The sequence below is a fragment of the Phacochoerus africanus genome, chromosome 8 (assembly GCF_016906955.1).
Source record: "Phacochoerus africanus isolate WHEZ1 chromosome 8, ROS_Pafr_v1, whole genome shotgun sequence".
Classification (NCBI taxonomy): domain Eukaryota; kingdom Metazoa; phylum Chordata; class Mammalia; order Artiodactyla; family Suidae; genus Phacochoerus; species Phacochoerus africanus.
The window spans coordinates 79,035,776-79,060,915 of NC_062551.1; the positions used below are offsets into that span (position 1 = coordinate 79,035,776).

Below are 25,140 nucleotides of genomic sequence, written 5' to 3' on the forward strand. Positions count from 1 at the left end.
AATTGCTTGATCATCTAATTCTTTTTTCTTTCTTTCTTTCTTTCTTTTTTTTTTTTTATGGCCACACGTGTGGCATATGGAAGTTCTCAGGCTAAGGGCTGAATTGGAGCTGCAGCTGCAGGCCTACGCCACAGCCACAACAGATCTTAGCCTCATCTACAACCTACGTTGTAGCTTGCAGCAACACAGGATCCTTAACCCACTGAGGCCAGGAATTGAACCTGCATCCTCGAGGAGAGCATGTCAATTTCTTACCCCACTGACCACAGTGGGAATTCCTGATCAACTAACAATTTATTGGACTGTAGATCCTTTACCAAGAATCCTTGGCCCTGCAGGTGCTTAATGTATATTTGATTAATTCATAGCTTCTGAACCCCCTCATCTCATGTTAACACCTTCAAAACTCAGCTTAAGCTCCCTTTCTTTGGGGGAACCTTCCTAGACCTTCGACCTCCTCTGGGCTCCTTGGCAGCCTGGGTGTCCACTATCTGAGTACAGACTATTCTGGGTCATGGCCATCTCCTTGTCTACCTCCCCCTTCAGAATGTGAACATCAGGGAAGGACCAGCCTCTGACTTGCATTTATATTTCCTGTGCTCAGTATTGAACTTGGCACCCAGTAGCTGCCCAATACATGTTTACTGGATGAATGAATGGGTGAGTGAAGGAAAGAGCTTTGTTTAGCATTTGGTGGAGTAGTGACTACCTTTCTCTCTCTCTTTTTTTTTTTTTTTCCTTTTTAGGGCCGCACCCACAGCATATGGAGGGTCCCAGGCTAAGGACTGAATTGGAGCTGCAGCTGCAGGCCTATGCCACAGCCACAGCAACACCAGATCCGAACCGTGTCTGCGACCTACACCACAGCTCCTGGCAATGCCGGATCCTGAACCCACTGAGGGAGGCCAGGGATGGAACCCGAGTCCTCATGGATACTAGTTGGGTTTGTAACTGCTGAGCCATGACAGGAACTCCAATTATTTCTTAGGCACCATCTAGGTGCCTGACATAGAGTAAGCACTCGTTAAATGTGGAATGAAGAATGAATGAATGGAGTGCTTGATACAGGAGGGATGTAAGGATGACTCAGATGAAATCCTACCCTCTCTCCAGTCCCCTAAACCCCTTCCCCATCCTGGTCCAGCATGGCCACTCACACAGGCCAGCATATTCAATGAAGGCTTGATTGGTTGATGCCTGGAGTTGATGCTCCCAGATCCTGTGAAGGATCATGATCACTCTGCTGGGATGAGTGCCAGGTGACCGAGTTGATGGGGTTAGACTTGGAGCAAAGTCCCACGAGCTGCTCAATCAGGGGGCCTACCGACATTGAAAGCTGGGTGTCAGGCCACAGGGGCCTGAGAGGTCCTGGAACTGACTGGACCTTCATCCTTATTTCTTTAAAACTTGGATCCACCCTTTTCTTTCTTTCTTTCTTTCTTTTTTTTTTTTTTTGATTTTTAGGGCTGCACCTGCAGCATAGGGAGGTTCCCAGGCTAGGGATCGAATTAGAGCTGCACCCTCTGCCCTGTGCCACAGCCACAGCGGTGCAAGATCCGAGCCGTGTCTGAGACCTACACCACAGGTCACGGCAATGCCAGATCCTTAACCCACTGAGCGAGGCCAAGGATCAAACCTACGTCCTCATGGATGCTAGTCAGATTCGTTAACCACTGAGCCACGACGGGAACTCCGGATCCGTCCTTTCCAGTTCCTAATAGCTTACTGAGCACTGACTGTGTGTGAGCTAGGATCATGTAGTGAGCTGGCAAGTGTGCTACATACACTTGGTCAGACCCAGAAAACTGGTTTCAGACCCTTGACAGCAGGACAGAACTGGGGTTTGATCCTATTGCTCTACCAGGTAGGACAGAGAAGTACGATTACAGAGGGCCACCAAGGTCCCATGGTACGCAGAAGGACAGCCGTCCTGGGGGCCCTAACACACACGGGTGTGTACCATGAGTTACAAAGGGAGGCAGAGCCCATGCTCTGGGGCCCACCTGCCTGTGGCCGAAGTCCAGTGGCCCCACTCCCTGCCGCACTAGCCACATGACCTTGGGCAAGTGGCTTCGTCTCACTGCCTCAGTTTCCTCGTGCAGAAAATGGGGCCAGAAGCAACCACACCTCCCAGGGTTGCTGTGAGGAGGAAATGAGATTACATCTATAAAGGAGAGGTGTGGTATTCGGTACATGGAAAGTATTCCGTAAACGGAAGACATTGGTGCTATTTTGTTGGAACTAAGGATGGAGACCAGGGCCAGCCTGTGTCCAACCAGCACACATCCTAACAATAATAGTACCTGGAGCTAAGGTTACAGACGTCCTACCGGGTACCCATATGTGATATAAACATTATCTCTAATCCTCAGAGACACTCCCGCACTGAGCACTGTCTTCCTTATTTAAGGTAGAGAAGACCTGGGCTGTGAGAAACTGGCTTGTCCAAGGTCACATGGGCAACTCGTCACCGGGCCAGGATTTGAACTCACGTCCTTCTGATTCCAAAACCTTAACACTGCCTATCCGCCACCTCCCTGGTCTCATTCTGTCGCAGCCACCCCAGCCGTCCAGACCCAGCGCTCTCTGTGGCCTTGGAGGCCAGTCCCCGCTCGAGCGAGGAAGCCCCCTAACACGAGTGGACAAAGAGCCGGGGGACAGGAGCCAGTGAAGCCCACGACGCAACCCAGAGGCACCTACTTGTCCGGTACTGGACACCCAGCGCTGCCAAGCAGGCCACCAGTCCTGCCGCCAGAAGTACCACCAGCACCACCAGCCGTTTCTCCACCTGGGTCCGCGCAGCCCAGCACCTCTGGCCACTCCGGGGGCTTCGGAAGTTCACCTGCAGGGAAGGAGGCAGGAAGGGCGGGGAGGGCGTGAGCCTGGGGGCCCCCCTGCCCAGGAGGAGGGGGCCCTGTGGCGGGCCTCGGCCCCGGGGAGCCATCAGGGCCACTCCCCCGCCTCGGGGTGGTCTGGTTCCCACGGAATCGGTCCTAATCCAGGAAAGGAACCGCCACCCTGCTCAGCAGCTCAGATTCGCTCCTCAGCATCAGAGTTGAACAGCTCAACCCAGCTGGGTTTGTGTTTTTTTGTGTCACCCGATACGGGTAAAAGGAAAAAAAAAAAAAAAAGGTCAGCTTTCCCCTGTGTCTCCAGTAAGGAGTTCAGAAAAAGAACAGGATGTTTGGATGCACAGGCATCCAGTGAGTGTCCAGCTGGGCTTTCCTCAGAGCCCAGCCTCAACAGGGCCGGGCAACACAAACAATCACCAGGATGACACGACCACAGCACACGCTTCCCAGGGGCACCGCCGTCCTAAGCCAGTGAAATCTGCCCAGTCCCATGAGGGCCGTCGTCTTAGTTTCTTTTTACACACGAGGAAACTGAAGTCCAGAGAGGTGAGGCCCTTGCCTTGCATCACACAGCTAAGGGGTAGAACTCAGACTTAAGCCCAAGTGTATGGATTGCAGGGCCCGCCCTTGGGTCAGAGATTAGAGTGGGGAGAAGTCAGGGGAGATGCAGTGGAGAAACAGCTCCATTCGGGCAGATCCTCAAAGGGAGGGGAAAAATGTCCGCAGCTTCACAGTCCAGCTAAACAGGAAAGGAAGCACAATAGGAGGAAGCAGAGGGTGTAACAGGGCCTTCCAAGCTGAGGAGGGACATAGCAGCCAACAGCACCCAGAGCCCTCGGCCTGGCCCTCACACCCAAGGCCAGCTGGGGACTCCCCTCTGTTCCACAAGGTGCTTCCTGCAAAAGCCACAGGACAGGCAGGATTCCCTGAAGGTTGGGTTCGGTTCAGTGACATTGCGGCCATGGGCCAACAGTGGAGCCCCAACTCAGGGCCACACTGGAAGCACCGAGGGGACAGATGGACTCCAGGGCTTCCAGCTGCTCGCAGCCCAGCAGGGAGGCAGATAAAGAAACAGACTGGGGCGGTCAGGGGTTCAGTCATGGAAGGCTTCCTGGAGGTGGGGATGCCTAGATTGGGTCTTGAAGAATACGTAGAAGCTGGCCAGGTGCATGGGGAGGGGAGGGAAAACGAGGGCAAGGCCTGGATCCTAAAGGGAGCTGTAAGCCAGGTTATAGTCCAAGGACGCCTTCCTCAGGGCTGGAGAGATGTGGTAAGATTTACTCTGGGGAAAAGCCGCAATGGAGGGAGCAAGGCTTAGAGGGGAATGGGCCTAGAGGCAGGGAGACCCACAGGCTGCCAGGAGGATGCTAGAGGAGAAAGGAGACCCAGCCTCTGGGTCCAAGAGCTGAGGGGGTGGCTGCCCCCGGGAGCCAGGCCAAGCCCTAAGAGAGCTTCACACGGCCACCTAGAGATCTGAGGCCAGTCACATTCGGGACGGGAACGGAGCAGCCTCGTGGTCATCACTGGGTATTTTTCTGAACAGGAAATGCCTGGGGATTGCTGAACGAGAGAAAGAGGAAGACAAGACGTTTTTGTGGGGGAAAAAAAGGTGGGTTCTAAAACCAAGAAGAGGAACTTGAGGCCTGGCGCCAATTCTGTGGAGGACCAGGAAGCTGGGACCCGAAGCAGCTCTATCAGGCAGAAGGAGGGGTGCCGCCTCCTGAACTCCCTCAAGAATTGAGGTATGAGGAAGTTCCAGGTGTCCAGGGATTGAAGCTGCGCCCCAGGATGCAACCTGTGTCATGGCTACGGCAACACCGGATCCTTAACCCACTGAGCCACACAGACACTTCCAAGAACCTTTTTGAAAAAGTGAGAAATGAAGATTCCGACTGTGCTACTGTCATAAAATTAAAACCTGGGGCGGGGAGTTCCCGTCGTGGCGCAGTGGTTAACGAATCCGACTAGGAACCATGAGGTTGCGGGTTCGACTAGGAACCATGAGGTTGCGGGTTCGGTCCCTGCCCTTGCTCAGTGGGTTAACGATCCGGCGTTGCCGTGAGCTGTGGTGTAGGTTGCAGACGCAGCTCGGATCCCGCGTTGCTGTGGCTCTGGCGTAGGCCGGTGGCTACAGCTCCGATTCGACCCCTAGCCTGGGAACCTCCATATGCCGCGGGAGCGGCCCAAGAAATAGCAACAACAACAACAATAAAAAAACAAAACAAAAAAAAAACCTGGGGCGGGGTAGGGGGTGCTGGTGCAGAGACAGCCTGGGATAGACGACGCTAAGATGCTCCCAGCACTGGATGTTTCGAAAGTGCTTTTTTCAGAAGCATCAACTCTCTCATGCAGTTTACCTGGGCGCAGGTATTCAGAGAGAATTCAGAGGGGCCCCAGAGGATGTGAAGCAGGTGCTGCCTTGTCTGGGGACATGGACATTTACTCCCTCTCTTCCTGCCGTCCTGTCCCTGAACTGGTCTTACCTTCTGCCTCCTCCTCTGAGCTTCTCAGTGTCCCCGTTATCAGTGCTCAGCTCTTGGGGGGAGGGGAAAAAGCTAAGAGATGGGGCAACCTTGGTTTAAGAGGTACCCCCTGCTCTCAGAAGCCAGGGAGCACAGCCACCAGGGCTGGGGAAGCAGGAAACCCTCTCTTCGGTGGATAGAGTGATGCCAAGATTTGGGGAATCTGAGGAGGTGAAAGGGAGAGAAAGAAGAAATAAAAGGGGGAAGATGAAAGAACAAAGGGATGGAAGGGAAAAAAAGAATAATAATGGCAGCTAATGTTTGGGTGCTTTCTTCTGCCTGGCATTCTGTTAACGCTATTTGTTGCCGTCTGATTCTATTCTATCTTTACAAATCCATAAGAGTAAGTATGAAACAAAAAGCACCTACTGTACAGCATAGCACAGGAAATTATATCCAATATCTGCATTTTTTTTTTTTTTAATGACTATAGCCTGGAAGTTCCTGGGCCAGGGTTTGAATCTGAGCAGCAGTTGCAAGCTACTCCTGTGGCAATGGCAGATCCTTAACCCTCTGTGCCTGGTCGGGGATCAAACATGCAACTCAGCAGTGACCTGAGCCCCTGCAGTCAGATCTTTAACCCACTGTGCCACAGCGCGAACTCTATATTCAAATCTTGTAATTACCCATAATGGAAAAAAAAATCTGAAAAATATGTATGTATTACTGAATCATTTTGCTATACACCTGAAACTAACATGACACTGTAAATCAACCTTCCTTCAATTAAAAAAAACCTCGAAAAACCCCCAACAACAAAAAGAGTAGGTATGAATATTAGCTCCAGAAGAAACACAGGAAGTGGGGATGAGAAGGACAGAGAAGTAAGAAAACCCATCTCCCTCCAGACCCGCAGCCTCAATGGCCACGCTGCTTCCCAGGAGGAGAAAGTCGAGCTGAGTCTCATTGTTTAATGCCAAACAGACAGATGGTATTCACTGTAAAACTTAATTAGAATTAAGTCAGAATTAAATTAAAAATTCATAGTTCCAGGCAGAAATGGCAAACGGAATTTGAAAACAGGGTTTTTAGCCTTTGCATTGTTCTCTGCTCGACTTGTACTACCAGACTGAGGGGCCTCTCTTTCTGGACAAGCCTTGTCTCCGAGGGCAGAAGAAATCCAGAGGCCTCCCCCTGCAGCAGAAGTCGCCAGGGGACTGTGCCAGGATCAAGGGGCCTCTCCAGGCGAGCCTGTCCAATTCCTGGGTGCAGTGGACAGGGCCTGGGCTGCGGGTCTGAGCCACTGTCTGGCTCACTGAGTCCTTCCTCCTTTCTGAGCCCCTCTTGCCCCCACCCTGCCACCCTCAGAGCCTACCTTTTAGAAATGGGGGCATGTTGATTATAAGAGATGAGTCTGCAGCCACATGGAGGGTCGGGGGGATTAATGAGGGGCAGCCAACTCTGCCTCCGGAGAGGTAACTGGGAAGTGGCAGCGGCCAAGGCGCAGAGCTGATGCCTGGAAGATGGAGCTAAGAATGACCGAGGATCTAGTCACTTACGGTGGAGCATGATAATGTGAAAAAAAAGAATGTATACATGTAGGTGTAACTGGGTCACCATGCAGTACAGTAGAAAATTGACAGAACACTGTAAACCAGCTATGATGGAAAAAATAAAAGCCATTATTAAAAAAAAAAAAGAATGACCATGGAAGATCATATGAGAAAAAGAGTGTATATAGATGTATGACTGGGTCACTTTGCTATACAGCAGAAATTGACAGAACATTGTAAATCAACCATAAAAAATTTTTTTTAAAAAAGGGGTGACTGTGGTATTCCCAAGTGGCTCAGTAGTTTAAGAACCTGACTAAGGAGTTCCTGTCGTGGCTCAGTGGAAACGAATCTGACTAGGAACCATGAGGTTTCGGGTTTGATCTCTGGCCTCGCTCAGTGGGTTCAGGATCCGGCGTTGCCGTGAGCTGTGGTATAGGTCGCAGATGTGGCTCGGATCTGGTGTTGCTGGGGCTGTGGTGTAGGCCAGTGGCTACAGCTCTGATTAGACCCCTAGCCTGGGAACCTCCATATGCCACGGGTACGGTCCTAGAAAAGACAAAAAAAAAAGAACCTAACTAGTATCCATGAGGATGTGGGTTCTATCCCTGGCCTCGCTCAGTAGGTTCAGGATCCAGCGTTGCCACAACCTGCACTGTAGGTCACAGATGTGGCTCGGATCCAGTGTTTCTGTGGCTGTGGTGTAGGCCAGTAGCTGCAGCTCCAATTCAACCCCTAGCCTGGGAACTTCCAGGGCAGGTGCGGCCCTAAAAAGAAAAAAAAAAAAAAAGAATGACCATGAATGCTCAACTCACAATGTCCTAGCAATTGTCCTGTGAGGCACAAAGACAACGAGACAGGAAGGAAAGGTGAGAGGTGAGAGGTGGAGACGGAGACTGAGAAGGAAAGGGAGCTGGAGAATCACAGAGGAACATTCGAGCTGTCCAGCCCAGGAGTTCCCAGGGCTTCCGTGGCCAAGGGAACAAAGCCCTGACGAGGGATAAATATTCGATTACAGAAGTGAGGGCCTGGCTCACCCAGGCTCACAGCAAGAACGAGTTCTGCAGGCGGGGACAGGACACGGCCCCCTGGGGCCCAGGAGACAAGCCAGCAGCAGAAGGGGTGAGGAGCCTGGTTGCAGAGGAAGCAGGGGGTCTGGAGGGAAGGTAGAGCCTTGGCCTGAGCCACCGCCAGGTCCCCCAGCAACCTGGGCTGCGTGGAGCTGCAAACAGGAGTCAGTCTGGCCGAGGGTTTGGCACGGCGCCCACCCCCTGCAGCCCAAAGGCCAGACCACCTCGTGAAGGCTGGCAGGGAGACCAGACTGCCTGCCTCGCAGCCAGCCTTTCAGAGCAGACAGACCATGACAGCCTGGCGCTGCGTGATATCCTGTCTTCATCAGGGTGTTAGGTTGGGGAAGTTTCTTCTAGCGCAGTTTCCATATGGCAGATTCCTGGCTGAGGCCTCTGGGTCCAGGTCAGAGTGACATTATAATGTCCTCACGTCCTCCCCATCTCCTCCCTGAGCCCTACCTGCCCCTCTACCCCTCTGCCTCCCTCTTCGAATGACCAAGAACAACTGAAAGTAGTACCTCTAGGGGAGGGGACCTCTTGCAACTAAAGAGGAATCCAAGTCTCGCATTGAGAAGAAACACTTCCTAGCAATCTTTGCTTCCTAGAGGAACATCCAGCTGCCAATGGCTTGACGGCACAGGAGAAAAGGCACAAACCCAAGAAGTCAAAGGTCAGCCTTGACTTAATTAAGACCCCACATGCATCTCTGGGCAGCCTCAGGACCTCAGTCTCATATTTTTAAAATGAGGAAGCTAGGTGGGGAGCCAGGTCTGATCACCTCAGATCTTAGAACAACTCTAAAGCCAAGAGTATAAAGATCTAACAGGTGGACGGAGTTGAAAAGGCTTCCTGGTAAGTAGGAGTCCTCTTTTTAAAGGACTAAGTGGGACTGTCCCTGAAATCACCTGTGAAAGACAGCTCTGTGCATTGGCAGGGGTTGGAGGGAAATGAGAAAATGAGAAAAACAACCAGTAAGAATTAAATATCTAGGCTTTCGGAGACGAACCCGACTAGTATCCATGAGGATGCAAGTGCGATCCCTGGCTTCGCTCAGTGGGTTACGGTCTGGCATTCCTGTGAGCTGTAGTGTAGATTGCAGAAGTGGCTCGGATCCCATGTTGCTGTGGCTGTGGTGCAGGCCAGCAGCTGTGGCTCCGATTTGACCCCTAACCTGGGAACTTCCATATGCTGTATGTGTGGACTAAAAAAAAAAAAAAAAAAAAAGGCAATATATCTAGGCTTTCCTTTTTCTTGAAAAAATTGAGTTTTGGAGTCCCAAGTGTCAAAGGTTCTGATAAACAATAATGGCCTTCTGCTCCCCAGTTTAGGCAGCAGGTGTAACTTCAGCTCTTTCCCTTTGAGCCACTGAAGTGGTATGTACTGGGGCATGGGGAGACCAGGCAACTGGTTTGAGCAAAACAGAGGCAAAGCTATTATATTCAGGGCATCACTGAGACAGCACGCCTGGTGAGTTTTGAGAACAATCCCAATAATAACCAAATTTGCTGCTTTATTATACAAAATGCTTTCACTTACATTGTCTCATTTCAATCTTTGCAACAGCCCCGAGAGGGGCATTAATATTAACCCCATTTTGCAAAAAAAGCTGTTTGAGTGGTTTTCTGGACTCAGAGGCAATGAGAGACAAAGCTAGGGCTCCATGTTAGAGCCATGGGGGCTTTAAATTCTGCCCTCAGTTCACAGTGACAAATTTTAGTTGATTTCCATTCCTTTGTGCCTCAAATGTGAAATCAAAGGAAAGAAAAATCCTTCCAGGCAAAGTACAGGTAGAATGTCACTCTAGCTAAATACAACACTTCGTCAGCATGCGCAGGAAACAAGGTGCCAAGTTTGGCTGAAAGATGCACGTTTTCATGTACTGGTGTTGAAATCGATAACTTTGGAGTTCCTAGACCCAATGGGCTTCAAAACCTTAAAAAAATCAAGGAGCTTATTTTTAGAGCTGCTCAACAAGAGAGAGAAATTAGGGGAGACTGGGCCCATTTTAAAAAGCCTAAGATTGAGGAAGCAGTCATGTTTCTAGCAATCACTCATAGGAAATTATTTAAAAGCCTAGAAGATATTGTTACAGATATTGGCCCACTGTCCAACCGCAGCAGATTGAGTTAAGATATTTTTATATATTGGCACCATAAAGTGTTATTATTATTATTTGATTTTTTGGGCCACACCCACAGCATGTGGAAGTTCCCGGGCTAGGGGTCGACACAGAGCTTCAATTGCCAGCCTACGCCGCAGCCACAGCAATGCTAGATCAAGCCACATCTGTGACCTACATACACCACAGCTCATGGCAACGCCGGATCCTTTAAGCCACTGAGCGAAGCCAGGGATTGAACCTGTGTCCTCATGGATGCTAGTTGGATTCATTCCTGCTGAGCCACAAGGGGAACTCCCAAGTGTTATTATTTTTAATGGCAGCATGTTTTGGAAGTTTTTTAAAATTGAGGTATAGCTGATGCTTTGGAAGTTTTCAACAACACAGGGAAATGCTTATGAAGCGGCATTAGATGAAAAAAAGCTGAACAAAACATTGTGCACTTAGAGTGAGCTCAACTATATTCTTATCTTTTTTTTTTGTCTTTTGTCTTTTTTTGTTGTTGTTGTTGCTATTTCTTGGGCCGCTCCCGCGGCATATGGAGATTCCCAGGCTAGGGGTCCAATCGGAGCTGTAGCCACCAGCCTACGCCAGAGCCACAGCAACGCAGGATCCGAGCCGCGTCTGCAACCTACACCACAGCTCACGGCAACGCCGGATCGTTAACCCACTGAGCAAGGGCAGGGACCGAACCCGCAACCTCATGGTTCCTAGTCGGATTCGTTAACCACTGCGCCAAGACGGGAACTCCTTTCTCTCTCTTTTTTTTTTGTCTTTTGTCTTTGTTGTTGTTGTTGTTGTTGTTGCTATATCTTTTATCTTTTTAATTAAAAAAATTTTTTTTGGCTTTTTAGGGCCACATGCGACATATGGAAGTTCCCAGGCTAGGGGCTGAATCAGAGCTACAGCTGCCAGCCTACACCACAGCCACCGCAACACAGGATCCGAGCCGCGTCTGCAACCTACACCACAGCTCACGGCAATTCGGATCCTTAACCCACTAAGTGAAGCCAGGGATTGAACCCACATCCTCATGGATACTAGTCAGGTTTGTTTCTGCTGAGCCACAATGGGAACTCATATTCTTTTTTTTTTTTTTTTTTTTAATCTTACAGCTGCACCTGTGGCCTATGTAAGTTTCCAGGCTAGGAGTCGAATGGAAGCTGCAGCTGCCAACCTATGCCTCAGTTTGCAGCAATGCTGGATCCTTAACCCACTGAGAGAGGCCAGGAATTGAACTCACATCCTTATGGATACTCATTGAGTTCATTATTGCTGAGCCACAACAGGAACTCTGCGTAATTTTTTTTATACTTTATTTTTTCCCACAAATAAGCATGCAGAGTTTTTATGCTGGAAAAAATCCCCATGTTTAAAAACATAAAATTCATAGAAATCCTTCTTTGTAAATGAGATGGATAGGTTCTCAATTCTTTGAAGAACAACAATTAGCTAGTTCACGTTTGCTTTGGGGAAGTCATGGAGGCTCAGGGACAACCAAGCTGGGCACCCACAGAAATTGCCTCCAAATCCTTGGGACAAGCTTTTTGGCTTTTCTTGTAGTAAAAGTGGATGATACATCCTGTTTGGCTGTTTGGTGTAGGGGCGCCAACACTGTACACCAACCCACATGACAGCTCTGTGACCACAGGAATGTCCCTCAGAAACTCAGCTTTCATGTGTAACATAGCCATGGGGGTCCTTAACCTCATGGCTCGTAAAAACAACAACCCTAGCAGGCCCCGTAATATGCATTATGTCCATTTTCTCTAATTCCTATTTCACAATTGAGGGCATTGTGACTTAAAGAGATTAAGCAGCTCCCCTGAGATCACTAGTGGTGTCAAATTCAAACTGGGGCCCCTAGCTTCAGAGACTGGGCTGCCTCCACCCTGCCAGGCAGCCTCCGGTGGCTGAATGCACTTTGAGGCCTGAAAAAGGCTATACCCATGTGGGCTGCTGTTATGGTGATGACAACAGGGCAGATTATTTTGCTGTGAATTCCGAAATGCCTTTGTGCTGATATATTTAGAACCTTCTGCGAAAGATGAGACTGAAAAAGAGATGGCTGATTAGATTCTGTTTTGATTTGTGAAAAGTGCCTGCCACAGAAATCTCATTTCCTGTTGGATTTAGCCTCTTAAGAAGAGTCTGCAGGGAAGGGGTTCTAGATAGACTGGGTTTGATTTCTCACTCCCAGATGTCCAGCTCTGTGGCCTAAGGCAAGTTGTCTCCCCCTCAGAGCCTCAGTTTCCTCATCTGTAAGTGAGAACAGTCATCCCTATAGCTGGTGCGGGTGACCCTGAAGGTTAGGTGGGATGATGTGGGTAAGGTGCCATATCCCACTGGGCCGACCACTTGGGGTCATGAGTTTGGATCTCCTGGGGGGGTTATTTAACTAGCCTGGGGGATGGGTTCGATCAAGGCTGTTTCCCTTTATGACTATTATTACCCCAGCTTCTAGGAGGTATGCCTGAGTAACCTTGGGCCTGGCAGCCCAAGTTGCCCCATACCCTAAGCCAGCCCTCCAGAGGAGTTGTGACTTGGTGTCAGTTCACTGGGAGGTCCTAAGCCTCTTCTCAACGGCTCCCTTGGTCGGCCTGGCAGAAGTCCTCCTGGACTGGGTTGCTCCAGCCCTCTCTAAGCTGTTTTTCAGGAGGCAGATCCCAGGGCCCCCTTGGGCATCCTTCATATTTCCAACTCGGTCCCGCCCACCTGCCAGAGTCCAAGCTCCACCAGGGCTGAGGTCACTTCCCAGGATTTTCCCAGCTCAGCCCCGCAGGGGAGAAGAGCAGAAAGCAGCCACACTCACTGCTTTGCCATCAGAGAGGGAGGTGGTGGGCATACTGAGACCCAGAGGGACAGACCACGGTAGGGGAGGAAAGGGGCTCTCTGAGCAGGCTGAAGAGGGGCAGGGAATAAGGGGGCAGAGGCTAGGCTCCTCCCCCCAGGAAACTCAGGGACTGGGGGAAAGAGGGAGAATGGGATAATGCCTACAAGACAGGGTGACCAACCGTCCTGGTTTGTCCAGGATGGATGGATTCCCAGGCTTTCCATGCTACAACTGGGACAGTTGCATTAGACTCAGCCTCTAATGGACTGTGTGACCCTGGGCGAGTCCCCCAGCACTCAGGGATGCCCCTTCTGTGAGGAGGCAACAGGACCAGTTCACCTCTGCAGGATGCTTCAACTCTGCCACTTGGGCTGTGGCCCCAAGTAGCAGGTGGTCCGGAGGATTTGGGGACACGCAGACCGGGGTGGGGAGGCCGGTGGTGGGGAGCCCAGCGCCTCTGGAGCATTTCTATCCCCAAAAGGCTTCTTCCCCGGAGCCCAGAGCGGTCCAGAGCTGCCAGCACGGACCCCTTCCCTCCCGGCTGGCAGGATGGGGGCGGGGCGGGGGCGGCACCAACGCGCATGCCTGGTCGGCCGGGGCTGGGGGCTCGCGGAAGCCCGCGGCTCCTACCTGCAGGTGATTCGGGTACACGTCGCCCTCGGAGAGCGAGTCCACCAGGTCCTCCTCGTCCAGCGTAGCCCGCTTGTAGGTCGACATCTGCAAGGCCAAGTGCAGCACAGACTCTCTCAGTGCCTCCATGGCTCTCGCGCCCAAATGGGGAGAATGGGGAAGCGGCCACCAGCCGCCTCCGCCGCCGCGCCCCGCCCCGGCCGGCCGGCCGGGACACCGAGACTGGCCCACGGACCGGCCCGCGGCGGGGGAGGGGGATCCCGCCTCCCTCCGCCACCCCACTCCCCGCGTATGCAACGCCGCGCCTCACCCCCAGCGCCGACAGCGCGGCGGCCACCGGGTACGGCGGCCACAAGCTCCGCATGCTGCGCCCCGCTACGCCCCGGTCGCCGCCGCCGCCGCCGCCACCGCCACCGCCACCGCCACCACCGAGCCCGCTGGGCTGGCTGGTCGGGCCGGGCTGTGGGGCTGGGCCGGGCATCGCACCACCTTCGCGGGCGGGGCCTGATCGGTGAGGCTCTGGTTTCCCTCCCTGGCCCCACGGGGAGACCCCCCCCCCCCCGCCCCAAGGCCCGAGAGTCTCCGCGGAGGGGGTGGCTATTCCCTTTCCCAAAGGTCGCGGGAGAGTCCCCCACCCCTAGCAGGCAGGAAGGGGGCTCACAACCATCCCTCCTTCTAAGAAACGTTATGCCCCCCTTCAATAAACCTCTAGGGCAGATACCAAAAGTCAGGTATTAGGAAAGTGCTCCTAATTTGGAACCCAACAGTCGAGAGAGAGGTTCCTTAGGTGTATTGAGGGGAACCTTTCTAACCTTTCAGAGCTAGAAAGGTTAGGGGGGAAAAAAAAAAAAAGGTGGGATAAAAAAGGTTTGTGCCTTCCCTCTCATTTCCCTCTTCCTCTAGCTCAGGGGTCTTTAAGCCAGAGTTCATGATGATCTCAGAAAATTCCAGAGATCTCCTCTGACCTAGAATGAAAAATGTTATGTGTGTGCATTCAGGTGGTTGGCCCCCAGGCTCAAAGGTGTGACTTTACTCCCCCAAACATTACGAACTCCAGCTTTGGGGCTAGTCAAAAACCAGGGAGGTGACCCTCGCCTCCACCTTGTCTCAGATGTGGGGTGCTCAGGCAGGGACTCCCGGGCACCCAGCACTCCCCCTCCCACTCAAGACCCCAGAAAACCATGACCCAGCAGTTTTCCAAAGGACTCTCCATGTCCAGCGAGACCAGGAGTCCAAAGCTTGCTTCTGTTCATCCCCATATTTGACTCACAGTCACGCCTATGTGTGATGGAACCAGCTCAGAGGGCCGAGGTGACTTCCAGGGTCACAACCACAGTGAAAGCTCCTGAGGTCTCCTGACTTCCCCTCCTGCCCTCTCATAGCCTTCTCTGAAGCCAGAGTAATTTTCTTTTAAGAGGAAATTCTGATCCTGTTACCCTTGCTTAAACTCTGTGGGGACAGTCCCTTGACTAGTCCGCCATGGCCCCTCCCCACCCCGACCTCATCTTGTGCTGCTCCCACCCTCACTCACTCAGCTTTTTTGGCCTTCCCTCTGTTCCTTGGATTCTCCAAGTTTCTCCTTCCCTCAAAATCTTTTATTAATTTTTAGGGCCATGACTGCAGCATATGTAAGCTCCCAGGCTAGGGGTTGAATTGAAACTGCAGCTGCCAGCCTACACCATGGCAACACGGGATCCGAGCCGTGTCTGCAACCTATGCTGCAGCTCACAGCAATGCCGGATTCTTAACCCACTGAGCGAGGCCAGGGATCGAACCTCCATCCTCAAGAATACTCGTCGGGTTTGCCACTGCTGAGCCACAACACGAACTCCCATCCTTCCCTCCAGACCTTTATAGAACTGGTTCCCTCTATCTGGAACATTCTTTCCTCATCTCGACTCCCCTCATGGCTGGCTCTTGCTTCAGATGTCAGCTTAAATGTCACCCCCTCAAATATCCCAACCACCCAAAGTAGACCCCCAAATTCTCAATCACGGCACCCTCTCTTCCCCTTTATGGTGTTTATTGCAGACTGTCATTTATTTATGTTGGGTTTTGCATCTTTCTCTGCTCCCCCCGCCCCGGAATTGTGAGCTTTATCAGGGCTGGGACGTTGTCAGGCACAGAGAATCCCCATCACCTGGCATATCATAGGTGCTCAATAAGCTGTTCAAGTGAATGCTAGAACAAGCGGAGGGGAAGTGAAAATAACTCTGGGGAAGTGCCTTTAAATCCCTGTGCATCGCATTTCATAACACCCAAGGACAAATGAAACACATCTAAGGACCCTGGGGAGTGTGTGGGAAGCATTTTAATTCTGGGTCTTCTGCTTTACTCCCTGGTTGCAGGAGTTCCCATGACCTACCCAAGAGAGGGCAGGGACTCCCGGGCTGCTTCACTTCACCGTGGGTTACAGCTGGGCTTTTTTTGAAACCGGGACTCTCAGTTACACTAAGTTAACAGGTGTGAACTCCCCATATAGAAGAGATCCTTGAAAAAGAAATTCAAGTTACTGCATCTCACCTGCTTAGTACAGCAGCTACTCTTTCCTGGGCACTTAAGGAAGTGAGGTATTGTCAGTTCTTTCACTCCTATCATCTCATTTAAGCCTCTTGCCCTTTGATCTGAAGCAGTTATCATCAGAACCCAAGACGGAGGTTCAGGGAAGTAACATGCCCGGATGCTATGTAGCAATGGTTCCTTCTCCTTTGGTCTTAGCTCAGAGATCACCCTTTCTGGGAAGCTCTCTTGGCCACTCTTCTAGGACCCCAGGCAGCATCTGGTCCCCTGCTCTGCTGCCCCCCACCCCGCGCTTCCTTCTCTTGAAGCACAGAGCACCATGACTAGGACAACCTCGAAGGCAGGGGCCGGGGCTCGTCAGAAGACCCGGGGCTTGTTATATCCCCGAAGACCTGGTCTGGGATGGAGCCGCCACAGGTGTCTGAGCAAAGAAAGATAAAGGAGGTGAGGGAGGAGGCAGGCAGCCCATCCCAGGGGCCGAAGCCAGCCTGTCTGTGGACGGATGACAAGGGATGCTCACATACCTCCCGAGCAGAAATCCACGGAGATGGAGAGCTGTTTCTTTTTCAGCACACAAAAGATGAGGGGCCTTTCCTGAATCACCACCTGCCTGGCGCTGGGGAGTGAATCTGAACCCACTTCCGACGTGGGAATGGCTTAGCTGGTGCTGCTTCTCGGGGAGCACCATAGGCCCCAGTCAGCAAGGGACCAGGGCAGCCCAGAGCTGGGCAGGGCCTTTCATTCACTGTCTTGTGGGATCCCCACACCCACTGAGAGCCTCAGCCTCAGCCGGTATCACTTCCCCTTTACAGGAGAAGTGGGAGGGAACGAGGGAGGCAGAGGGGCCGGGCAGACCAAACATCGACCACGAGCCACTGGATTGAATGTACCTCTCCTGTCCCTGTGGAGCCCTGTGAGTGGGGGTGGCCACTTCCGCTGTACAAAGGAGACTGAGGATTAGGGAGGAGGTGGCACCCCCGCCCCCGACTCCCCCCCACCCCTGCCCCAGGTCGTCTGGCAAGGGGGCAAGAGAGGATGTTAGTTCTCACTGCCTGGCCTCACATGCTGCCTCCAGAGAACCCCAGCCACTCAGCCAGAAAGTGGCAGAGCTGGGCTTGGAATGGGGCCCTGGCCTCCTGGTCCCCTGCTTCTTTGGGGGTGGGGGGGCTCATGGAGCCCCCGGGCCTGAGGGGCAGGGTAGCCGGTACTCTTCTCCCTAATCAGCTCCTTTGTGATGTGTGGGGATGCTTGTGGCCAGCGAGCTTTGTGGGGTGTCCCTGCCCTCATCTGCTCACTCCCCTCCCAGCCCTGCTGGGCCATGGATGAGAGATGGGGCTGGGGGTTCATGAGCAGGGCTTGGCGGACACCAAGAATGGAGGAGTGGGGACCGTATCTCCCAGGTCCCCAGCTGCACAGAGAAGGTGACAAAAGCCAGATGGTGGGTGTGAGGCCACCCAGCTCTGGAAACCCCACCCTGTGGGAATCAAAGGCCTGGGGTGAACAGAAATGAGAAGTATTAGAAACGCTCATGTGCTCCTGACGACAGAGTCTCCGGCCCAGTGGACTGGACGCAATCCCTGTTGCCCTGACTGCGTTAGTCACTCACATGGCTCTGGTGGTTGCTTTGCCCAAGGGGTTCAGGGGAATCTTCCAAGGAATCTAGGAGTGTGTCAGAGGCAAAAAAGAGCAGCCGTAAGCGAAATTCTGTGAAATTCAGAGGCGTGGACTGACTGTTTGCCCACACCCTCCAAGCTATTTTCACTCCCATTTCTCAGCCTCAGCATCTTAGGGATGCTGTCCTTTGTGGCCAGAGGCCCCACCAAGTCTTGCCTCTTATGCCAGTAATACGTTGGGATCTGTTAAATCCTTCCATGTTATTTACCTGATACACACTCCCATGTTACATGTTAGTTAAATACTTCTACTTGGAGTTCCCGTCGTGGCGCAGTGGTTAACGAATCCGACTAGGAACCATGAGGTTTCGGGTTCGGTCCCTGCCCTTGCTCAGTGGGTTAACGATCCGGCGTTGCCGTGAGCTGTGGTGTAGGTTGCAGACGCGGCTCGGATCCCGCGTTGCTGTGGCTCTGGCGTAGGCTGGTGGCTACAGCTCCGATTGGACCCCTAGCCTGGGAACCTCCATATGCCGCGGGAGCGGCCCAAGAAATAGCAACAACAACAACAACAAAAAAAGACAAAAGACAAAAAAAAAACTTCTACTTAACAAGCACCATAATGAAGTGAGTAAAAGCTCTGGCTCTAAACCTCAGTTTAGATCCCCACTATGCCACGCCCCAGCTGTGTGAGCCTGGGCCAGTGCCTCAGCCTCTCTGTGCATCGGCTGTGTCATCTGTAAAATGCGGATGATGATAATAGCACCTCATTGGATGGTTGGGATACCTAAATGAATGAATGTGCCCATCAAGTGTTAGCTGTTATTATTTATAACATCATTACTTTTTTTTTTCTTTTGAGGGTCGCATTTCTGCAGCATATGGAAGTTCCCCGGGCCAGGGGCTGATTTGGAGCTGTACAGCTGCCGGCCTACACCACAGCCACAGCCACACTGGATCCAAGTCGCATCTGCGACCTACACACGCAGCCTGTGGCAACACCAGATCCTTAACCCACTGAGCGAGGCCAGGGATCGAACCTGTGTCCTCACAGAGGCAGCGTCGGGTCCTTAACCCGCTGAGCCATAACGGCAACTCCATATCATCATTATTTATAAAACACAAGACTCAAAAGCCATCAATTGATTCCCACTGCCTAAATAACAAAATCCAAACTCCTTAGCTTGGCATTCAAGGACTCCCCGCAGGTGGCCCCAACCACCTCTCCAGACTCACCCTCCACAGACCTCTCGGGTGGGTGGCCTTCGCTCTGACTCCTGATCTATCCCTGCAAGTGCTGGCTACTCAAAAAGAGTCCTCTGAGTGCTCGAGGTTTGACGGGCCCTATGCTGCCAGCTGAGGGGACAGCCCTGGGTAGGACTTTGATTTGGTCCCCACCCTCAAGGGACCTGTGGCTAATATCTCCTCTCCCAAAACTGTGCCCCCTGCAATGACTGCTCTCCTCCTTCCCGAAGTGCCCCCTCCTCCCCAGTCAGATGGAATTATGCCCCTCCCTCTGGTGTAGCCCTGGCATGGTACCTATGTTTGGTTCAGCCCTTTGTCTAGGTGTCTTTTTTTTTTTGTCTTTCATCTTTTTAGGGCTGCACCCACGGAATATGGAGTTTCCAAGGCTAGGGTTGGAATTGGAGCTATAGTTACTGGCCTACACCACAGCCACAGTAATGCCAGATCCGAGCCGAGTCTGCAACCTATACCACAGCTCACAGCAACGCTGTGATCCTTAACCCACTGAGCAAGGCCAGGGATCAAACGTGCATGCTCATGGATATTAGTCAGGTTCATTAACCACTGAGCCACGACGGGAACTCCGGTCTAGGTGTCTTTATCCCTGGGATGGACCTGGACGGATGGGCAGAAATCATTTTATGTCCCTCCATCCCTGGTGGCCAGCAGAGAAGCTGGTATATAGATAACTGGTCAATATGTATCCAGGATTTTCAGTAGGGCAAAGGCACCTGTGACTGGCCAAGGAGAAACAACAGAGTTCAGTTGCTTGATGATGATCACGTAAAATTCAAATACGACAACTCTGAGCAAGAGGCATATAGTAAAAATATAGCCATCACTCCTGAAGAGGATACCCTGTAACACGGCTGACTACCATTACCTCATCAGTTGCATTGCTAGGGGTCTTTTATCTGAGTAATTTCCATGTGATTAATTTCTTTTAAAATTTACCACAAAGTTCCTGGAGGAGTGAATGGCTTCTTTGCCTGGAATCTTGATAATAGGAATCACAGGAATTGGCCTGTATCCCTTTTTCCTTGGCCGCCAGGAAGCTCACAGCCAAATCAGAAACTCCCTATGGGCCCTTTTTGGTCTTTAGGTTCAGCTTTGTCCTTGTCCACATTTTCCACTCTGACTTTCCATGTCTATTACCTATCATTTCATTGAATGTGTTTTAGTTATAACCCGTCATGACTCCTTCTTGGAATAAAGTGAATTAGCAACAATGTGTATCAGGAATATCCCTTCCCCATCCACTCTCCTGGGAATACAGCCTCAAAGTATTTATTCAAAGTGGAACGAGGCAGTAAAGACAGACCTGGGCCCAGCCCCCAGTTTCCTGGCCCATGTTATCATGTCTTTCCCTTCTAAGCCCTCAGTTTCCTCATCTATAATGAGGGTCACAGGAGTTCCTGGCGTGGCTCAGTGGTTAACGAATCGGACTAGGATCCATGAGGTTGTGGGTTTGATCCCTGGCCTTGCTCAGTGGGTTAAGAATCCAGCATTGCCGTGAGCTGTGGTGTAGGTTGCAGACGTGGCTCGGATCCCACATTGCTGTGGCTGTGGTGTAGGCCGGCAGCTACAGCTCTGATTAGACCCCTAGCCTGGGAACCTCCATGTGCCTTGGGAGCGGCCCTTAGAAAAGGCAAAAAGACAAAAAAAAAAAAAAGTCGCTGTAAGGAATACCAGAGCTGAAATATGAACTGCCTTGCATAGAGCATCCGTTCCCCAAGTGAACTGGCCCCTGGTGGACACACTGCAGCATCCACCTCTAAGTGCTTTTTTGTTGTTGTTGTGTCTTTTGTTTTTTTAGGGCCGCACCCATGACAGATGGAGATGCCCAGGCTAGGGTCGAATCGGAGCTGTAGCTGCCGCCCCATGCCACAGCCACAGCAACTCGGGATCTGAGCCATATCTGCACCTATACCACAGCTCACAGCAATGCCAGATCCTTAACCCACTGAGCGAGGCCAGGGATCGAACCTACGCCCTCACGGATGCTAGTCAGATCCACTTCCACTGAGCCACAGCGGGAATTCCTCTACTTGCTCTCCTTTATTTTCCTTCCCCACCTTTCCCATTTGCTTCTGCCCTTGTCCATGTTTTCTGATCTTGGCCTTAGTTCAGCTAACACGTGGCACAAATCTGTTGTGTCCTCAAAGCAAAGATGACTGAATTCCTGGGTGATCAAGGCTAACATCAACAATGATAAGTCCAATGACCAAAAGACAGCACAGATTCCTTTTTTCTTTTTTGGCCGCCCTGCAGCATATGGAGTTCACCAGCCAGGGATTAGATCAGAGCCGATGTTGCAACCTCCACCACAGCGGCCACTACACCGGATCCTTAACCCACTGTACCAGGCTGGGGATCAAACCTGCGTCCCAACACTCCAGAGCTGCCGCCCATCCCGATGCATCACAGCAGGAACTCCGACAGTGTGTACTCTTGATATGATGTCATGAGAATGGGACTTCACTCTGCTGCTTCCCTCCCTGAACCAGTGAACCCTAAGAACAACAGCAGACAAGCCCCAATTGAGGGATAGTCTACAAAATATCTGCCGAGGAAGCCTCAAAACTGTCAAGGTCATCAGAACAAGAAAAGTCTGAGAAATAGTCGCAGACAAGAGGAGCTAAAGGGGACATAGCAACCAAATGCAATGGGGGTGGCCTTGGTGGGGTCGGAGAACAGAAAAAGGACATGAGTCCAAAACTTAGAGGAAACCAAATAAAGAATAGACTTTAGTCGGTCATACTGTCTCAGGGTCAGTTCATTCACTGTGACAAATGTACCGTAAATATATAAATAACCGGGGACACTGGAAGTGGGGTGTCAAGGAACTCTCCGTACTATCTTCCCAATAATGCTACAAATCTGAAACTGTTCTAAAATGAAATGTTTATTAAAAAAAAAAAAAACTGGCTGCTCCCTAAAAACAGAAAACAAGGAGTTCCCATCGTGGTGCAGTGGAAACAATCTGACTAGGAACCATGAGGTTGCAGGTTTGATCCCTGGCCTTGCTCAGTGGGTTAAGGATCTGGCGTTGCCTTGAGCCCCAGTGTAGGTGGAAGACGAGGCTCGGGTCCTGCGTTGCTGTGGCTGTGGTGTAGGCTGGTAGCTGTAGCTCCAATTCGACCCCTAGCCTGGGAACCTCCATATGCCACGTGTGGCCCTAAAAAGCAAAAAAAAAAAAAAAAAAAACCCCACAGAAAACAAAGTTGTCTACACCAACCTCTGACACAAGCGCAGCACTGCCCAGTTCTCAAAGTTCTTTTATACTCTTTTTTTATACTCACAGCAACTCGGGATCCGAGCTGTATCTGCAACCTACACCAAAGCTCACGACGACACCAGATCCTTAACTCACTGAGGGAGGCCAGGGATCAAACCCACATCCTCATGGTACTAGTCGGGTTCATGAACCACTGAGCCGCGACGGGAGCTCCTTTTATACTCTTGTGTCTCACAATAGATCACCTGTGGAATAAGCCCAGGTATCCTCATTTTGCAGATGAGGAGACTTGAGGCCAGAGAAAGAAGGCAGCTTGCCTGTTAGGGGCAGAGCTGGGACTCAAACCCAGATTTTCCTGACCCTCTCAGGGCCTCTTCCTCTTTGCTTTGTGCCACTGTGGGGCCCCGCTCTCTAAGCTGACCTCTTCTGGAGATGACAGACGGCCCAGTCGGATGTGGGGAAGACAGAGGGGGGATCCACTCTGTGCCAGATGGAGCTGGAGGCCTGAGCGTGGAGACGGGGAAGGGGACAGGAGTTAGGGGGCAGTGAGGAGAGGTTAGTCAGGAGTTAAGAGAGGCCTAAAAGTGAGACACAGAGCATACATGGGAGCTCAAGGCTGCTCACCACCTCCCTGGAGCAGGCAGCAGCCCTGCCAGCCAATGAGTCAATCTCCCTGTTCTGGACCAGAGTCCCGGGCTGGGCTCCCCCTAATGTGTTGGCAGCAGAGACTCGCCTACACACACAAGGAGCTGAAAAACACTCACTCACCTGGCCTGGTGTTGACTCACCTGCCTGGGGGCCCCGGGAGGCACTGAAAGCCTTACCTACTGCTGCCAACAGACTGTCTCAGTGCCTGCCAAGGAGGCCATCCCACACCCACGCCCCAAGCGGGCCAGCGACTTCTTCCTTACTCCCCAGCACAGCCCCGCCGCCCAGACCAGGCCCCATGCTTCTTGGCTCCTTTCATGCCTCTCACCACCCCACCCACCTGACAGCCTCCAGCTGGTGTCTCTGCCCCTCTGTCCAGGCTCACTTGGCTCGGCCTGATCCTCCGCCTGGAAGCCTTCCCTGATTAGACCACCTTGATCTCTAATCAGAGCTTCCCCCGGTCCCCCATCTCCCAGCTGGCTCCAAGCAGAAGTTTCTAAACAAATTGATAAAATCCAGTCACTCTCTTCCTTGGCACGCAGGCCTTCTGGAACTGACAGAAGAAAGCATGAGCCCTGGCTGGGTTTCTAAGGCCGCCCCCCCAACCCCCAACCCGGAACTCCTCCCAAGTTCTCCCCCTCAGGCTCCAACCTCAGCAAAATAGGAACAGTCCCTCACCTAAATACACCTCTAGGCCTTTGCATATTCCCTGCCCTCTGCCTGGGAGGCCTTGCCTCTCCCCCCTCCCCTGGCTAACTCTCAGCTTGGATGCATCTTCCTCCAGGCAGCCTTCTTGGACTTTACCGTGACCCAGCGGTAGCGGGAGGACCTTCCAGCATCTCATCCCAACAGGGGCCATCCACCAAGTGTAGCTGTGTGACCCTGACAGAGTCATTGGACCTTCTGTGCTTTGGTTTTCTTGTCTATCAGATGGAGATGATAATGGTATCCATAGGCCTTTAAATGTGTAATAAAGAGGACACTATCAAGTCTTCATCCAGTGCCTTGCAGAGAAGCAACGCTCAGTAGACGCTAGTGTGTGTGGTGGTGGATTCAGAAAGGGCTGGCTCTCGAGGTCATACTGAAGATGATGGAAGAAAGGAAGGGAAGGGGCTGGGAGGGTCTATGACACGCCAGGTACCAGGCCTGATCTTATCTCTTCCCTGTGACACAGTGTAAAACAACTGTAATACAAGGAGAGTCAGTCACAAGCCTGAAGTCACACATCCGGTAACTGAGAAAGCCTGGCCTGGAACCCACGTGGATCCAGCTCCAAAGCCTGTGGTTCTGCCATCACGAAAAATAACATGCAGCCCCAACCTGCTCCATCCTTACCCCTTCAGGCACCACCTCTTGGCGGGTTTAAAGGGGCTGAGTTGACTATGCATATTGCCAAGCACCCAGGTGAAGACAGACCAGAAACCTGCAGCGGGCCCTAAGCTGTGCAGGACGACCAGGCTGGGTAAGTCCCAGGCTGGGAAGACCGAGCGTGCCTAAGCAATTTGCTGATCTAATCACATAAAACTTAGGACAAACTTAATCTGTCTCACTTAGTGATATTTATAAGGGTGATGACTGAGTGGCCCAGTAATTAGGTTCAACCAGGAAGCAGTTCATGGAAACGGTTTTAATTAGTATTTGTGTTACACAGGTGGGCGGGCGGGGACTGGGAAGAGGGAGGAGGGAGAGAAGCTGGGGTAGGAAGCTTTGGGGACTCCTTGGATCCCTGAACTGAGGGTGGCCAGGGCCCTCACGGTGTGTGCCAGCTGACTCATGTGGATGATCCTGTTTAGCTTTCATGGAAACTCCATGATGTGGGCCCTATGAGCACTCCTCTACGTTGAGGAAATGGGCTCAGAGAGGTTCATTCACCTGTGCCAAGTCACACAGCCAGTGAAGAAGAGTCAGCATTCACCCAGGCCTGCTCATCTCCTTCTCTAGCCCTAGGCCAACAAGGTCATTAGGGCTTGGGTTGGGAAGCAGGAGATCAACGTTCTGGTTCCAGTTTCGACACTGCCCTACCTCAGGTGACTTCCTCTCCAGGGCAAGAGGAGAAGGTGGACCTGTCAGGCCGGGAGAGGCTGAGAGTGTGAACTTGGGAGGCAGGTTCCTCACATCGTAGGTTTTGGGCAAGTCATAGAACCACCTGAGCCTCAGTGTCCCCCTCTGTAAAATGGAGACAGATATTGCCTTCACTGTGAGGATTAAATAAATGAGAAAACTTAGAACAAGGCCTGAATATTATCATCATTTATGGGGAAAGCAGGTGCTTTGGAGTTTGTTTTTCCATCAATAATGGGGGAGGTAGTTGCTAAATCTTAACAGTGGTTTTTTGGAGTTCATGCTGTGGCTTAGCAAAT

The 25,140-nt window shown here is 51.9% G+C and overlaps 1 protein-coding gene across 5 annotated transcripts in view; it reads right to left on the bottom strand.

The window, feature by feature from the left end:
* Positions 1 to 25,140, bottom strand: part of ECE1 (endothelin converting enzyme 1) — a 121,943-nt gene that overhangs the window by 44,353 nt on the left and 52,450 nt on the right. For 2 of the 5 annotated variants that reach the window (XM_047792302.1, XM_047792305.1), the window contains exons 2-3: positions 13,520 to 13,606; positions 2,701 to 2,842 (exon numbers count right to left, since the gene is read on the bottom strand). In XM_047792302.1, the coding sequence (XP_047648258.1) occupies positions 2,701 to 2,842; positions 13,520 to 13,606 (229 nt within the window). Of the gene's footprint in view, positions 1 to 2,700; positions 2,843 to 13,519; positions 13,607 to 13,829; positions 13,926 to 14,789; positions 14,809 to 16,563; positions 16,766 to 25,140 lie in introns of those variants that run through there. The other 3 variants (XM_047792303.1, XM_047792304.1, XM_047792301.1) reach the window with 3 other exon arrangements.